The sequence below is a fragment of the Festucalex cinctus genome, chromosome 18 (genome assembly GCF_051991245.1).
Source record: "Festucalex cinctus isolate MCC-2025b chromosome 18, RoL_Fcin_1.0, whole genome shotgun sequence".
Taxonomy (NCBI): Eukaryota; Metazoa; Chordata; class Actinopteri; order Syngnathiformes; family Syngnathidae; genus Festucalex; species Festucalex cinctus.
The window spans coordinates 8,566,433-8,583,995 of record NC_135428.1 but is presented as its reverse complement, the minus strand read 5'-3'; the positions used below and the strand labels follow the sequence as shown (position 1 = coordinate 8,583,995).

The window sequence follows — 17,563 nt, the reverse complement described above, 5'->3', positions numbered from 1 at the left end:
TCACCAGACGACCACAGCATCATAAATGACCTGGAAGAAAGGACATGGATGTTAGGGCTTGCTGGATTTATCAATTTTTTTGATTCATTGGAGTAAGGAACGTGTTTATATACATGTTTTGACAAAAATGACAGGAGCAAAGGTCAAATAAATCAATCAACATCAGGAATTAGATCTTGATTTTTTATATGGCCTTCATTAATGTTAAAGAGAGGATGCGTGCGACTCACCCCGATAAGCGCCAGCACAGACAGGATGTAGTAGGAGGAGTCTCGAAACAAAGACCACCACGTCAACTTCACCGTCTGTGGAGATGCGTAACATCGTCACGATGATATTCAGCCAAGTTGCGACAAATTCATGAGAATTATTTTGTAACGTGGTTGCGACCTGGCCTGCAAAGATGCCGCTCAGGCCGATGATGACCAGGATGTTGAAGACGGCCGAGCCGACGATGGTGCCCACGCCGACGTCGCCTTTAGTGATGAAGACACCTGTTGGGGGGAAAATCACAGACATCAATCAGGTGTGCTTTTATTCACATAATCCAAGGAAATAATCTTAAAAGGGAAGTCAACGCAAAAAGATTTTCCTGACAATAATATGTTCTATGCAGCCCCACTAGTCTGAATCCGGTATTCTGGTTAAAGTTGCATTAGTTCAGTGCTTCTCAATTATTTTCTGTCATGCCCCCCCTAGTAAGAAGCTGATCACCAACATTAACTCAGGAGCACAATATTAAAAATAAATAAATAAATAAATAAACTTTAACCTGCAAAACAAAAATCTAAAATAATTTATGCTGATTTTTTTTTTTTTTTTTTTGCTGTGTGCAAAGCGCGCATACTCAGCACAAACAAAATCCCTACACCACCGAGCGAATGCTCCCTCCGCACACTCTGCCAATAATGAGAGTGCCACTGCCTCCTTTTTTTTTTTTTTTTTTTTTTTCCTTTTTTCAACCATCCACACTCACAAGCACACCTAGGGACAATTCGGATCGCCCAATTAACCTGCCATGCATGTCTTTGGAATGTGGGAGGAGACCGGAGTACCCGGAGAAGACCCACGCGGGCACGGGGAGAACATGCAAACTCCACCCAGGAAGGCCGGAGCCTGGACTCGAACCGGAGTCCTCAGAACTGGGAGGCGGACGTGCTCACCACTCGACCAACGTGCCTCCATTATTAAGTTTAGTGAACTCATAATTAATTAAACTTAATATATTCAACAGTGCCACTGCCTCCTAATGTAGTGGAGGTGCAATTGCACTTTATTCTAGGACAGTAAAAAAAATAAAAAAAATAAAAATAAAAAAATAAAAAAGCATGTTCACCGACGTCAAACGCGCCCCCCTTGATGGAGCCTCGGAACTTGCGCAAACTAAATAAAATAAAACCACGAGACAAACAAGTGTTTAAAAATAAATAACTGAAACATTTTACATTTATAAAACTGATTAAAATTATAACACAAAATTCCTTTGTTTTTGTCTTTTTGGGGTTGAATTTAAATGTTTTTATTTTCAGTACAGCTGTCAGAAAGATGCAAGTTGGAAGTTAATTTACGTTGTTACACCATACTTATTTTGGCTTTTTTTTTTTTTTTTAATCATGCACTTGAAAAATACTCCCTATATCTAAAAATCTAAAAATAGTGCTAAAGCTAATAAAAACTAAACGGAAACCAATAATAATAATAATAATAATAATAATAATAATCCCACTCTAAAAACGAATGAAAACTAACTGAATTTGAAAACCAAAGTCAAAAACAAATAGTCAAGTGTCCACGCGGTACAATTCACCCATGTAATGAATTTGAGTGCAAATGAGAGGACAAGCAATTAGCTCATGGTGCCACAGCAAGCAAGTAAATCCCACAGGTGCATGTCTAGGGAGGCACACTATTGAATCAACACCACCACAGATGATCGTCATTTATCTGAGACAGGAAGCAGGCACAATGAGGACGGAGATGCAAACATACAATCCTCAGTTAGAGATCCCAACCCCATTCTAGGGGTTGAAATGTTTTTTTTCTGATATTTTTTTTTTTTAAGGAAAACTGCATTTGAACAGTAAATCGGAGGACGAACGAGGGTTCCATGATGTGTAAAAAAAAAAAAAAAAAAAAAAAAAGTGACATTGAGAGCGCGTTGGAAAAAAAAACAGAACTGCTTCTCTTTTGAAATTATGAAAACAAATTAGTCACCAATGAGTGATGTGAAGAGCTCCGGAGCAGAGCTTCCTGCTGCCATGAACGTTGCCCCGGCAACATCCTCACTCAGCTGTAGATTCTGAGCGGGGGTGAAAAGAAGCAACATTGTTACAACGTTTGAAACCATTATGTCAAACTTTTCAGCTAACTCACCTCTGATATTTTCTCAAGTGAAGGAACAAAGTAATCATCACAGACGATGGCCAGAGCGTAGAACATGTAGATGGCCTGAAGAGACACGCAATCACATTGTTCAGAAGAAAAAAAAAAAAAAAAAAAACACATATCCCAAAAATTTTCTTTACAATAGGTCCGATTCATCCACTAGTTGAAACACAGCATCCTGATTAATATTGCGTTTGTGGAATATGAGTGAAGCAGTAAAATCCACACGTTTTTAACCATCTTAAGGGCGGCCATTTTGCCACTTGCTGTCAATTGAAAATGACATCACAGTTGCTCATGACTCAAGTAACAACCAATCAGGGCTCACCTGTTTTCTGAGTTTGGTCATATGACGTTCTCAAGCTGATTGGTCGTTACCTGAGCAACTGTGATGTCGTTGTCAGTCAATAGCAAGTGGCAAAATGGCCGCCCACTAAAATTCATTAAAAACGGATAAAATTGCATAAACACAACAATCAGTTAAGAATAGTGGAGCTGCATATAATATGTAATTGTGAGTTAAATTTTGGAGTTGACGTCCCCGTCCATTACGATCCAGTGATACTCACACAGAGAACATGTAGTAAGACAGCTCCATTCTTTCTCTGCTCCTTGGTGAAAATGTCTTCTGGAAACTCGTGGATGGCTGGAAGCCACAAGAATGGTGAGAATTTAAAAAGTGTTACAATTCGCTATCATAGTGACACAACTGTCTGATCTAATTTACTGACGGGAAGAGTGTTAATCATTAATGTACATATTAAGAATCTCTCTAAGGAGACTGTGTAGCGTCCGATATGCACCGAGGCATCATAAAGGAAGTGAAACCGGAAGCTGCTTCCTGTGTGTCCTCAAGTGCAATCGAATAAAAACTAAATGCATAATGACAACTCTGCTTCCACATCCAACCTGGCAAAGACTCCCCAGAGAACGATACAGTACTCCAATTTACAATCCGAGCGGGATGAATTTAAACTACTGGGGGTGCGGTGAGGGAGGGGAGGCGGGCTAAAAATAGCTGGCGAGCCCACAGAGGCTTCACAAGCACACAATAAGGAAAGCAATTGCGAGATCGTTTGTGATGCATGATGTGAGAAATGATCAGTGACAGCGCTGTGTCAGCGAGGGAGGGTGGGGAAGTGGAGCCCCCCCCCACACACACACACACACACACACCCAACACCACAGGAGACATTTGGCCATGTTGAGTTTGAAAATGTAAATGTTTGTGCAGTTATGTTTAGACTTTTGCACTTGTGCCAGAGCTGCCTCCAACATTACTGGGCCATTTAGCGGCATCCAGAGCAATCTTTCAATTGTTTGTACATAACTCAATAATCAATACGAGGCCAAGCTGGACATCTGTGTTCATCCTCCTCTTTCATGAACCTCACTGGAAGCCATCCAGGCTGCTCTGACTCATGAGATGCACTCTCAGGTGTTATTATCACTGGAAATGCTAACATGGACCCTTTGAGGAGTTGCTCTGATGAAGGCAGTTGCCATGGCGACGTTCTCTCAGGGGGGATTTTTTTTTTTCTTTTTTGATGGGTGGCAGTAGGAAGCCAAAGGCAAGGGGGACTGAAGGGAAAGGGGAGGGAGGTGGGTATGTGTCTTTCCCATGGATAGAGTTTATGAAAAATGAAAAAAAAAAGAAGAAGTGACAGCAGCTCGGGACTGCGATGTCTAAAAATATTTATTTTTCCTTTACAAACTCTCAGGAGAGGTCTGAGAAGAGAGCGAGAGCGCCGGGAGAAGGACAGAAAGCAGTCGCAAACGAGAGTGGTTTAATAATGCTGTGTTTGCACGAACCCACGTGTGTGTATGTTATGTTCAGTAGTGGCGTGATGCACGCCATACAATGTTACTCTGACAACACCTGTATCCACACCGGCGTTAACATCAACAGCATCGTTTTGCTTGATGTCCCTTTACTGCTAAACAGCAGATGGCAACTGCAAGAGCAAACAGTTGGGCTCCGTTCCAAAAGTATGACAACATTGAGGCCAGTTTCTTTATACTGGATGTAAACTAGGGTTGAAGAATTAATCAAATTCAAATCGACATCACAATGTTAGGAGAATGTAAATTTTATTTTTGTCATTCCCAACAGCTAGAAAACTCCTACCTATCATCCATAATAATAAAGGTAGCAGATTATTGTATTAATGGGGAGGGAACAGGATCAATCCCTGGGGTACCCCAGACTGGATGGCTTTTAGATTTGTTGGAATAATTGAATAAACTCCATTCAAAAGAACAAATTGCTCTCGGTTATAACTAGTCAACCACTTTAGGGTAACATCCTACCTTGTAAGATCAAAACAATTACGAAACTATAATAAATATATAGTTTGTTGTAATACAAAAAAAAATAAAAAAATACGTGGAAAGACCAGCGCACCAGCTAAAGTGGTAGCATGAACTGACACATGCACATTTATTGTGCAGTTTTCACTCAGCATAAAAGAAAGAAAAAAACCCCAGAATATTTCATCCCTGGAGTGTAATGTAAATTTAATTATGCATTTGGTCTTTGATTTTGCCATCCTTTGAGGTGAGATGAATACAACAAAGATAAGAAAGAAGGAGGGGTTTAAACCAACCTCACCTTTAAAATGCAATACATTGCAATAAATACATTGGGCATTAAGAAAAAAGTCTGCACACCCATGTTCAGATGTTTTTTGTTCTTTTTTTTTTTTTTTTGAAATTATTTATTTATTTATTTATTTATTTATTTGTTTGTTTGTTTTTCCACCATTAATGTGACCTAAAAACCATCAAACTTGGGTTTGGAAAAATTGAAATGTTTTAGAGTTGGCAAGTAAAAATAAACCAAACTCAAAACTAAAATATTAAAACAAAAATAATTTTTTTAATCATCAAACTAACCTGGCATTTGAATAGGGGTGTGCAGACTTTTTATATGTACTGTAATAACATTGGCATTTTGTCAGCTTGCACCTGAAGTGATGAGCTTAGAAGATCCAAATCAAATTTCCTAATAAAGAAATAATTAACTTGTTGGTGACATCTTTTTTTTTTTTTTTTAGCATTTCACAAAAACAAACTCCAATCTGACTGTGTCTGGTTTTAATGAATGACCACAACTGGCCTTGATGACACACTCATTATCAGACGTTTGCTTTATTTGCATAATTTGGATTCACTCCACCCACTACTTACGGCCTATTTTAGTTCCGTGCATTGGTGTGGGCTTCCGAACTTAGCATTTAGTTGCCTAGCAACAAGCTCGGCGGAGGCTCGTCAGCTGAGGTGGGATCACGCTGTCTGCCATCTTGTTAAGCAGAGGACAGATGAAAAGATGAGACAATCGAGCCTGGGGCTGGACGATATCCCCCCGGCTACGGCCGCTTGCTTTTTAATCACGACCGCATAACGTATTACGCAATGTCGGCCAAACCTCCTACTGGGGAAGATAGTGGCTACCTGGGCCTGCTGGGTTTAAAGACTCTTTCCAGGTTTATGTTCACTCATTTATCTACAGTACCTTGCATCCTCATGGGACACAATTAAATCAACTTTACCATGTTGGCACAAATTAACTTCACAGCGATGGAGCAGCGTGATGTCATACAGGATAAGTGGCATGGCTCCATGGATGAATGAACATATCACTTATCAGACTTCATGAAGAAATTTAAAATTATTCATGCATGCATCCTAATTAGTTACTCCCAGGATATAGCATTCACAGTACACGAGGGGTATTTATAGCCAACGTTTGATATTAGCATTATTTCATTTGCATACATTCATTGGAGTGAGCCGCATAATGAAGGTGCAAAGAACACAATAGAAGACGGTGAGTGGCAGCTGAATATTGCGAGCGCCGTCGCAGTGTGAATACAAATAATGAGAAAATGAGGAAGTTGTGCTCTTATCTTGTTACCATCAGACATTTTTTCTTGTGCAACCTTGTCAACGTTAAATATATTACACACATTAAAAAATATATAACTATATAATATATATATATATATATATATATATATATATATATATATATATAAATTAAAATTAAATAAAATTGATATGCACTGTTTTTATTTATTTATTTTATTATATATAATTATTTAATTCATTTTTTTTTATTAATTGGTAATCTGCATTTTTTTCTAGCAAAAATCCGCATCAGCTTAAAAAAAAAAAAGATATTGGTCAGGCCCCAACAACAATTTTATTTTATTATTTATTTATTTTATTTTTTTTACAAACTGGGCTTGCTCTGAACAATGAATCAGATGATGCACAAATGCTAACATTATTGTGGGCCAGCTAGCTGGAATTTAAAATTTAATTGGTTAAAAACATGGTCCCATGTTCCGAATATATTTTAAGTTTTCTCTGCCATCAGTACTGACTCTTAAAGACCTTAGACAGACTAATAATAATAAAAAAAATAAATAAACAGTCAACTAGAAACAGCAACATACTATGCTGTGATGAAGATATTGGCGATCTAGTGGACACACAATTTGATGCTGAGGTTTAGTTTAGTGTGACTGACCTGCTCTGTGTTCAATCACACTCTGGTTGTCGGGCATCTGCATGAGCTGGCGTGTCCATCGCATCGCGTTGGCATCCACGCCTAGACCAGGATCAGAAGTCTCTGCTGCAAAAATAATGCAAAGGTCTCATGCATCAGTTTAACACATAATAAAGTGCATGCATTTTTTTTGTGTGTGCCATTTTCAAGTTATTTCAGAGCCCATAGTGTTATTTTTTTTCCACTATTATGGGATATTTTGTCCATGGCTGTATGTTGCAAACCTGCCACAATTTTTTGTCACCCCCCCCCCAAATATTCCAATCAGATGTCGAGTAAGGAGACCATGTGAGGCAGCAGCGAGTCCAGCAGGAGTCAGCTGTCCTCGGCCATCATCTATAGTGAGATCTTTATAGCGTGTATTTTAACTCTATGTTCCATTCCTCGACAGCTTATCTCTGGAGCGGCTGCAGTTATGGCAGCGTTACCGGGGCGACTGTACAGGAACACCCCCACAAACATAACAGACAATATTTCTCATTATCTTCCCACACAGGAATTAAATCCACAAGAGATCTTTCTAAAAATGGGCTGAGACGGTAGTGTGACACCGTAGCTTTAAAACGTGCGTTTTGTGGCTGCCAGTTCTTATGTACCTTTGTACCTCACACTTCAATGAGCCCATTTTGACGAGGAGGCTTTTATGTCGCGGCTTCAAGAGGAGCTCGGCTCGTGTGAAATTGAAATGAAAAGGGTTTCTGTCACCATTTTGACACCAAGTCCTCAGCATCTCCTCAACACGCTGCTTATCAGTTGGCACCATTATGCTAATATAGATCATGTATGTGTAGTATGTAATCAGGTGGTGGATTTTAGTAGGTCAAGAAATCATTACATAGTGGTGAAGGAAAGTTACAGGTGACATAATTACAGTGCCGATAAGTGTTCTCTGTTCCAAGACTGAATGCTAAGATTTATGAAAGAATAACAAATGAAAAAAAAAGAAATAAATAAACAGCATAGCTTATTTTTAGAACAATTGTATCACAAGGACAAAAAAAAACTATTAGAGTATATGAGCTCAATAACTCAACAGACAGTATTTTAAACGTGAAATTCCAACAATGCCTCTCTATTCCTCCAAACAACTGTTGCCTATCTGAGTAGCACAAGAACAACACCTGACGCTGTCAATCACATTGCAGACTGAGCGGCATCTCCCATCATAAATCATCGGAAGTTTATAGGTTATATTTATTTTTATTACGTACAGTTTTATAGCTTGTATTATTATTACTTAATATAAACAAATTGAAGTAGCCAACTAGCTAATATAGTGTTAGCAAATTAGCATACAACGTGTTAGCATTTCTAGTGTTTTCAAGTTGGCGATTGTGTTTTCATCTGTTGGCAGGTCAGAGTGACTTTTTTTTTTTTTTTTTTTTTTTTTTTAAACAAGTTATTCATGTCACAACATTTTGCAGACTCACAGCTGAAAGAGCACATCCATAAATGGTGGTACAAGAAGAGCGATTTGCGATGCTACATGTGTAACACTGTCCAGGTATGGCTAAGTAGCTTGGCTGTCACCCTTACAAACAACAGATCACATGTTTTGTCCAGCGCTTTGAAGCTCAGCAGCCTTTGGTCCACAAGCCAGAATCCTCTCCGAGTAGGCAGACACGCTCATAATTCGAAGGTGAAGTGTAAATATTAATGACACGGCTGCTTTTTCAGGCGACTTATGCCGAGGTCAGGGTGAAATCAAATGATCAAAATGCACCTGGTGGAACAAAAATAAAGTTCACTTGTGTTCGTGTCATTATATGGTTCACAGGCACACATGCAAGCGTGCGCAGGTGCTGATGCTGCTGATGACCGTGTAGCAGGGTGTGAAAGGTGTTGAGAGGATAATGAGTGAGGCGGGAGTATTTTTAGTTATGCATTGGCTTTATAATGTTTGAAATCCAACTCATTTAATTCTTTGTGACTAATACAATACAGATTCGCTGACCTAGATGTATAAGCTAGTATCATGTCTTAACTTCCTTTGACAGGAAGGAAAAAGGAAATGAAGCTGAATTATTTTGATTCTTTTCTTTCTTACCGTTTTGCAAAGAATTGTCACCTAAAATGCATTACTGCATACCAGATGAATGTTATCCTCAATGATTGGATTTTGACGTAACACATGCCTCTTATGTAATCATCCTGCAGCAGCTATGAACTACAATTTAAATTCCATAACAGTCTTTACCATCTGTAATACATTTAAAATAAATGTGAAAAAGATTTTCAGACAATAATTCACATTCATGACACCACTGAGTGGGAACTCAGAATAAATGAATAATAAAGAAATTAAATACATGTTAGTACGTTGTGCAAGCATATCTAATGATCAGCCATATTAGGTACAAAATATCTCTGAATTGGTCTGAAAATTCATATTCATGCATGAAAAACAATGTATCTGTTCATCTTTCTATGCCAGTGATATGGATTCTCATGCAGAACTACTACTTGCTCTTCCACTAGATGGCTTAAGGTACTATTATTAACCTGTGTACACCTGCTAACCTGTATACCTACTAAATAGGCCCGGATTAAAATGCAAATTTGAGAGGACAGCATCATTATTAAAGTAAAATACACTTTTGTGACATTTTTGTGTAGTGGTGTGCTTTCATTTTTCTAATGTAAAAAATACTATGTATTAAATAGTCTCGCAGACCCACAAGTTGTCACATTTTTGATAAAAACATTATTATTATTATTATTATTATTATTATTATTATTATTATTTTAAATATTGCCTATTGCCATCATTATCAAATTCAAACACGGCTGTTAATCTTGATATATATATATGACTAGGGGTGTTTGGAAACATTTCTTTCAACTCACCTGGCGCGTGGATGACCTGAGCGAGCCACAAGACGGCGAGCAGCCCGACTCCGCAGCAGCAAAACCGCTGGAAGGGCCGCCGGTGCCTCGCTGTTCTCATTCCTCCGTTGGCCGCATGTCCACAAACATCTGTTGCGCCCTGTCTTCAAACTATTATCCTGGAACAAACAACGACCAAACACTACTATGACTACTACAAGTAATAAAGAGTCAGGAAACGCTCCCACTTCTGTTTTCCAGTCCTCCGCACTCAGCGAGCAAGCCAGGCCGCTATGGTTGCCACAAAGCTCCGGCCAGCTCGGAGCGAGTCGCGGTGTAGTGGCGCGGCTGTCTGCGTTCACGTGAACAGACTGAAAGGTCGACAGCAGCCCGCACAGTGAGGGGCAGCAACAGGAGGCGACATGCTGGGAGTACCCCCTTCTTTTTCGTCTCTCCTCCTCCCACTTTCTCACCCGCACCTTCATTCAACGGCCACCAGGCGACGACAGAATTCTAGGATAGTGTTCGGGCCGACCTGCGAAATCGCTATAATTGACATTCCGAACATCCGGGCATTTCTGATATTTCACCAGTGCTACGCAATGCAAACGTTCCCTTTTTACGGTGAAAATAAACGGCGAATTGTATTGCTTTTGCCTGTGACCATCATACAAACCAGGCAGATTGTTATAGGAGTCAAATGACATTTGATTATATTTGGAAATAATAAAAAAAAAAACTAAATAATCCTCACAAAGCAAATTACAAGCCGCCATTTTGACACATACTGTAATTCCACCTTGTAAACTATGTTAACACCAATGTATTTGAGAGTAGTATAACATGAAATTACATTGTAGACTAAAAACAACAACAACAAGAGGCATCCTACTCACAAAAACTGACGTTTGCTAATACAAAATCCGCTATTCTTTTTACCTGGAGCGTCTTCTTTGCATTTTCAAATTAGCTTCAGGTTACAGGTGTGTTGGCCAGCAGAAGCCAACCCAACGCAGAATCTGATTGGTTAGCATAGCTGTCAGTCAACAGCAAACTGTTTTTAAAGATTCGGAAGAGGTTTTGAATTCACAGCTGACTGGCCATGTTAACACCTATCCAGTGTTAGAAATGCAAGGAAAATACGGAGTCACTAACAAATCGTTCCTGACTGTGTACTGTGATGCAGGCCAAACACAATCACCACTTTCGTCAAGACCCAAGAGTTGAAGTGTCCAACTGTCGTGCCCCCTTGTGGCACAACGGCACGATGCACGCTTAATGCATTGTTGGTTCAAATTTTGAAAACAGTGCACTTGAAAGCACCGTTATGCCCTCTCTTCCTGGCAAAAAAAAAACAAAAAAAACACCAGGCAAGAAAGTGAATTTGCTGCACACGCAGGAGTGAAATATAATATACAAGTCTGCACGTCTAAACAAAGTGTGTCTGTATTTAGAACGGAGTCAAACTGTTCTTAAGGCCTTGAGCTCCCAGTGTGTGTAAAGTGTATGTGTGTGTGACACATAGTGGAGCTTCCAGTGAAGACTCCATCCAGTGCTTCAACCCCAAATAAAGACATAGGCCGGCACATTGTTGTCATCATAAGTCCTCCCAATGTCAGTGCAGCGAGGGGAAAGCATTTTTCCTTGGCTGTTGTTTAAGAAAAGAGTTACATGGGGGAGACTGTGGAAATGCACTGTTTGTATGATGGTGTTGTGCTGTATTGTGAACATGACAGCAGCTTTAAATAGTATTTCACCCCATTAAAGTTCACACCCCACAAATGCTATTATTTTACAATAACGATGTGTCCCTTTTTACAGGTCTTTGATGATGAACATTGCAAGCACCTCTTCAGTTGTGCATTATCTTTTCCACATTGTTTCAAATTTAATTGATTTTTGCAGATATGATTTATTTTCAAACGCAATGCCCGTAATCAAGTATCGAGAAACTTTTGGGCATTCATGTCTGTTTCAACTTGATTGCAATGTATTATCAGATCACATTAAGCACCCTTTTCCACTTTAATTCAGCTTTAGAAATCATATATTTGTCTGATTGCTTCACTTACAACCCACAGTTGTTAAGCCTTAGCTGAAAACAACAACACAAATCATCAGCAACATCTCAAATCTGTTTTTTTTTTTTTTTCTCACACAGCAGACGAAAGATCAGATGTTAACGATGTCCATCTGCAACTGAAACCTCAAGTCAGTGCAACAAGAAATGAGAAAAAATGAGATGGCGAAACATACATTACATTTTCAGGTAGGCACAAAGTCAAACTCACACTTTGACCGTCCTGTCGGGATCTTGCTCGTTAAGGCGTACCTATAATGGTGTTTTAAGACCTTGTGAAAGCTAGAAGAACGTGAGCTTTACAGATATGACGTCATCATTGCTGGCTTCCTATGATAAAAGTCACATTTCCAAGCAATCACGCATTGCTTCTCTGCTCGTTCACATTTTTCCCTCTTCAGTCATCTTCCCTCAAGTTTCAACAGCTACAATAAAATCCACATTTTCATGATTAATAAATTACATTTTGACGCACACATACACATACAGAGGGGACGTTTGGATGTTGCTTGGCACATTCTCATGCTTCACCGACCTCTTACAATCTAAACAGCAATACGAGACACAGTTTAAACAGGTCTTCTCACACTGACAGTTCAGTCTGGAGGCTTCAGCATGTCCACGAGATGATATCTGTATAACAGGAGCTGTACAGAGCATCCTCACATACGGATAATAAAGATTAGATTCATAATTTCATCTGTATATACTGTATCTTAATATGCTGGTACCAGGTATTCACAGTGACTCTAAAATAACATTACAAGAGAAGGTTTGTACACCAAACAAGAGCATCGAGAGTCTGAGTGGATGTTTGAAACGCAATCGATAGACGGATCTTGAGTCGGGTGGAACGTTTGAAGAGCTGCCTGGGCGTTAGTTGGCACTGAGGAGAAGCAGTCAGTCTCTTTTTAAAACATACCGGTGGGCACGGGAAGAAAAAAAAAAAAAAAAGTGAGGTAAGATAGAGGAAAGAGCACAGGCAGGAAAAATAAAATCCAAAAGGTGCCACTGTCCAGTGCTGATTGACCAAAAAAGTGCAAGAATGAATCAATATAACATAAAAAGTTTGGAAGATTTCCTCTCACTGCTACCACTCTTATGCCGGCCGGCAGTCGCAAAACATTGTTCAATGCAATATTCTGACTGTTAAGTTTTTGATGTTGTGTGTTCCACAATGAGGTGTTTCATTGACACCTAAAGCTATAAAAGCTGCCGTTTGGTGTGATTAGGCCAGTAGGAGGAGAACTTCTACAGTATGGCTGCTACAATATCAAGTGAGGTTAGAGGAAAACAAGTTGTGGAAGGAAGCTGTTCTTTCCTGCCATTGTGTGTCTTTCAGGGAAGTATAACCCCTTTTTCAGTGCACGTACACATATAGGCTCATCTTGTTTTTCTCATGTGTGCAGGCTTCCTCTTTTCATTTAATGAAGGGATTATTATAAGAGAATCCCTTCCTAAAACTTGAGTACGGTACTACTAAGAAGCAAGAGAATGGCATTGTAGTTGCCAGTGAGGCTTCCAATTGGCCTCCTTTTACTTGTATTTTTATTTTTTTTTTAACACTGTGACTCTTAAAGGTGAAGTCAACTCAAAAAAATCTTTACAATCTTATATGCACCCCCACTAGTATAAACACAACATTCTGATATGAATTAAGCAGCAAAATCCATCTCAGGGGGGCGGCCATTTTTTCACTTGTTGTCGACTGAGAATGATATCACAGTCACTCGGAACTCAACAACCAATCGCAGCTCACCTGATTTCTGAGTTTGATCATGTGTCATTCACAAGCCTCGATTGGTCATTACCTGAGTAACTGTGATGTCATTTTCAGTAAACAAAAGTGACAAAATGGCCTCCCACTGAGATGGATAAAAATAGCTGGATTTTGCTGCTTAAAGTGGAAGTCAACCTTAAACATTTCTTGGCAATAATATGTCATATGTGACCTAGTCTAAACATGACAGTCTGATTAATATTACATTTGTGGGATTCGAGTAATGAAGCAAAATCCAGCCTTTTCTATCCATCTCAGGGGGGCGGCCATTTTCAATACTTGCTGTCAACTAACGATGACATCACAGTTGATCAGGGCTCAGGAAACAACCAATCACAGCTGACCTGTGCAGAGTAGAGTTCTTATTTTTGTCTGTGCGCATGTTTTCATACACTACCAAAGCTTTTTTTGCTGTTTGGGCTGGAAAAACGGGACAAATGCTGAGATAATCAAATATTAAAGAGTATTTCACCTGTTTTCTGAAGATGAGCCGTGATTGGTTGTTACCTGAGCCCTGAGCAACTGTGATATCACCTTCAGTCAACAGCAAGTGGCAAAATGGCCACCCTCTGAGATGAATAAAAATGGCTGGATTTTGCTTCATAACTCATATTCCACTCGTGCAATAGCAACCATAATACCATATTTAGACCCGTGGGGCTGCACATTATTCTCAAGAACATTCTGGGGGGTTGACTTCTCCTTTAATTATCACAAAAACAATATTTATTATTAATATTGTAAAGAAGGTTTTTGGCTTGACTTCCCTTTTAAGACCTTCCACACTAGAATGTAACACTACTCTTCACATTTAAGTGGTACACGCACACACACACATGGTATACATGTGATTCTATAAGCTGTATGTGTACACTTTTGGTCAATTTTCCGATAAACATGCACTCCGTCGTAACTTCAAATGGAAGTGCTGATCAGCACCAGCTTGTCAAGTATTCGAAGCAAAGTATACAGTAAGAGATGCACACACATGCGACAAACACACACGCACACACACAAAGAGATCACTCGGGCATAGCACGCTAACAGCAGCCAGTACACACTTTGTAAGGGAATGTCAATACTTTTTTCGGAGTCAATTTGCATACACCTTCACCAGCAGGCAGGTCCAGTAGTCACTGTCTAAGGTGCGCATGTGTGCGCACACGACATCGTTCTGCTGATTGTTGTTGCCGGAGGAGCATTTAAAGAGGAGGCGTCGCGCGCTAACAGGGTTTGTTGACGTTGCACAGGAGCTCGGTGACTTTGATGAGGCGCGCCACGGTGCTCTGCGACTCCTCCTGCAGCCGCTGGTTGTTCTGCCGCAGGCTCTGCACCTCGGCCTGCAGCACCGCCTTGTCCTCCTTCTCCTGAAAGACACGGGCACACAAACAAAAACAAAAGGCCGTCTCTCAGATCGCTGCGTGTGGCAGGGACGAAAAGGGGAGGGAGGTGGAGGTAAGAGTCGGGGTGGGGGGTGGGGGGGACAAATAAGACACAAAAGGTTGAATTGAAACACACATGGTGAAGCAGTTGGATGACATCGCTTGTCAAAACAGTGCTGAAGCAAAATGTACAGTGCTGATGCTTCTATAATAGGGCGTGGTTTACTGTCTATTTAGATGGACATATTAAACATTTTTAATCAGGGGCAGAGGTCGGCAGGTCAGCCTTGGCTACACAGTGAACATGGCTGAGAAATCATTGTGCATTACAAGATCCACAGTTAAGATTTGATGAAATAAAATGCACCCATATCCAGAACCTTGCTCAACACACTCATAATACAAGCAAGAAAAAATCCAAGTAAAAAGCCAAGTCTAATTTACTTCATAATGTTAACCCACTGTTAAAACCTGTTTCATTTGCCGTCAATCATTCCATCAACATTTTGACTAATTTTGACTAACCAATTAATCGATGGATTGGAAAGTCAACCATAAAGTGAATCAAAATTGAAAAGAGTCACAATTGCTGTCCCAGTCAAATTTTTTTATAAATAAATTTCCATTTAAATTATAGGGAGGAAAAAAAGTTTTGTACACACACATACAGTAGACACACATTCTGTACATTATTGACAATTCTCCAAAGCAAGGCAACTTTGTGTTCAAAGTATTTTTGTCAAGCAGCAGTTTGCGGAAAGAAAAATGTCCATAGTAAATATTGTGGCTCAACACATACAATTTTCCACACAATTTTCTACATAAACACAGCATGATCAGCTTCAACCAAATGTGAAAGTAAAACACTGAGTACAGCTTTCAATGGTATTTAAATTACAACAGGAGTGGCAGCAGATCCAACCAAAACATAGAACATTTTTACAGTACTAGTGCAAAAAAACAAAACAAAAAACATTTGTACTTAATCTCTGCCTCTCATAAAGATTGTGTCATTGGCTGGGAGGCCTTTAACATGTAAACAAGAGACAAAAAAAAAATTAATAATCACCTGCCTCAAGCCTGACAACTTAAAAACGTTTGTTCCCACCTGCTGACTCTCCTGTGCAATTGGACAATTGTGCGAAATATGACTACGGCACAACATGAAAATCAAAGCACCTTTTGCAGGTCATCCTGCAGCTTCTTCAGCATAGCCTCCAGCTGTGATACTTTCTCCTCCAGGTGGCCTGGAGAGTCACTGCAGTGACACGTCAGAAACAAGCGACAGTTATGGATGACGTGGAATAAGTATAGTATCAACTCTCAAATATTCACAACTTGTATTGTCCATTATTCACTGAAAATCGTGTCTATTTGCTGTTTTGTGCTTGGGCCAAAACAATAAAATTATTATTTTAATACTAACTGGGGGGGTGTTATTGTTAAGCTTATTGATGCTGTTTTTTCATCGGCATATCTAGATGTCTTGTTTTATTCTTTTTTGGCAGTCCTTGAACGCACCGGCTAATAATAGCTGGTGAAGTCGACTTTGCAATTACATTTTTCCTGTACACATGTAGTACTTTACATAAATGTCAAAAGGTGAGTTTTATGACGTAATAGTTAATACCTACTATAAACTAAAACTATAGTAGTGCGCACATTTTTTTTGGTCAGCTGTGATGTCATCTTAGTTTGTGCTAGCATGTTATTTAGGCTAGCATGCTAGCTAATATCATTAATGAGCCTTGTGTTGAATAATTGAACTACAGAATATAGTTGTTTATATAACATGGGTTCCTGATGGTATACATACTAGATGCATGTTAGCTTTAAGTGATTTGCCGCCATCTTGTTGTATCAATACAGTTACAATCACAAAAGCGTCATTAGTGGATTTTCACTTTTTGAGGCAGGCTTTGGCCCCCATCCCCTGCGAGTGACGGAGGTCCACTCATTGTATTGCTAAACCCTAGTTCTAATTCTACATAATCACAATATGGGTATGGGTAATGGGTATGGGAATGGGTAAAATGATGCAGAATGACATGTTATTGCGAGAAATGTTCATCTGCAATCTCTCTTTGTCTTTCTTTCAGTCTAGCTATCACATCCTGACCTCCACGTTGGCATCTGGGTGAACCTAAACTGGATTGTGATTAGTTTCACCTGAGTACATTTTATTTAATCTAGTATGGCAGAAACATACTGCCCATACAATTTATAGATAGATGATGTTAGACAGGCTGTGGGTGTATGCGTGTGTTCGCATGAAACATAAAGGTTGTCCCACTAATCCAGGGGGAAAAAAACAACAACAAGAGACTATCTGTCTCGAGATCGAGATATTAAGAGAGCATTTGTTGCGCAGCAACCGTGACCTACCTCTCCTTTGTGTTCAGCTTGCCATCCGTCTCAGCTCCTGATTGGTCTCCAGCTTTACGATCTGTGACAAGAGACACATTTGATTATATCAAACTAACATAGCTAACATAACTAACATCATCTATTTTTTTACAGTACTTTTTCCTCAGCCC

General features: G+C 39.5%; 2 protein-coding genes across 5 annotated transcripts in view; both read right to left on the bottom strand.

The window, feature by feature from the left end:
* Window positions 1-11,123, bottom strand: part of LOC144005745 (sodium/potassium/calcium exchanger 3) — a 64,115-nt gene extending 52,992 nt beyond the window's left edge. The window contains exons 1-10 of one of the 4 annotated variants that reach the window (XM_077504027.1): window positions 10,724-11,123; window positions 10,033-10,319; window positions 9,806-9,963; window positions 6,920-7,024; window positions 2,955-3,031; window positions 2,374-2,448; window positions 2,215-2,299; window positions 391-494; window positions 231-305; window positions 5-30 (exon numbers count right to left, since the gene is read on the bottom strand). In XM_077504027.1, coding sequence (XP_077360153.1) covers window positions 5-30; window positions 231-305; window positions 391-494; window positions 2,215-2,299; window positions 2,374-2,448; window positions 2,955-3,031; window positions 6,920-7,024; window positions 9,806-9,905 — 647 coding nt within the window. In that variant the 5' untranslated portion in view covers window positions 9,906-9,963; window positions 10,033-10,319; window positions 10,724-11,123. Of the gene's footprint in view, window positions 1-4; window positions 31-230; window positions 306-390; window positions 495-2,214; window positions 2,300-2,373; window positions 2,449-2,954; window positions 3,032-6,919; window positions 7,025-8,388; window positions 8,585-9,805; window positions 9,964-10,032; window positions 10,320-10,680 lie in introns of those variants that run through there. The other 3 variants (XM_077504028.1, XM_077504029.1, XM_077504030.1) reach the window with 3 other exon arrangements.
* Window positions 11,124-11,785: 662 nt separating this feature from the next.
* sipa1 (signal-induced proliferation-associated 1) overlaps window positions 11,786-17,563 on the bottom strand; it is a 30,299-nt gene continuing 24,521 nt past the window's right edge. The window contains exons 14-16 of the mRNA XM_077504026.1: window positions 17,412-17,472; window positions 16,206-16,284; window positions 11,786-15,011 (exon numbers count right to left, since the gene is read on the bottom strand). Coding sequence (XP_077360152.1) covers window positions 14,868-15,011; window positions 16,206-16,284; window positions 17,412-17,472 — 284 coding nt within the window. The 3' untranslated portion in view covers window positions 11,786-14,867. The remainder of the gene's footprint in view (window positions 15,012-16,205; window positions 16,285-17,411; window positions 17,473-17,563) is intronic.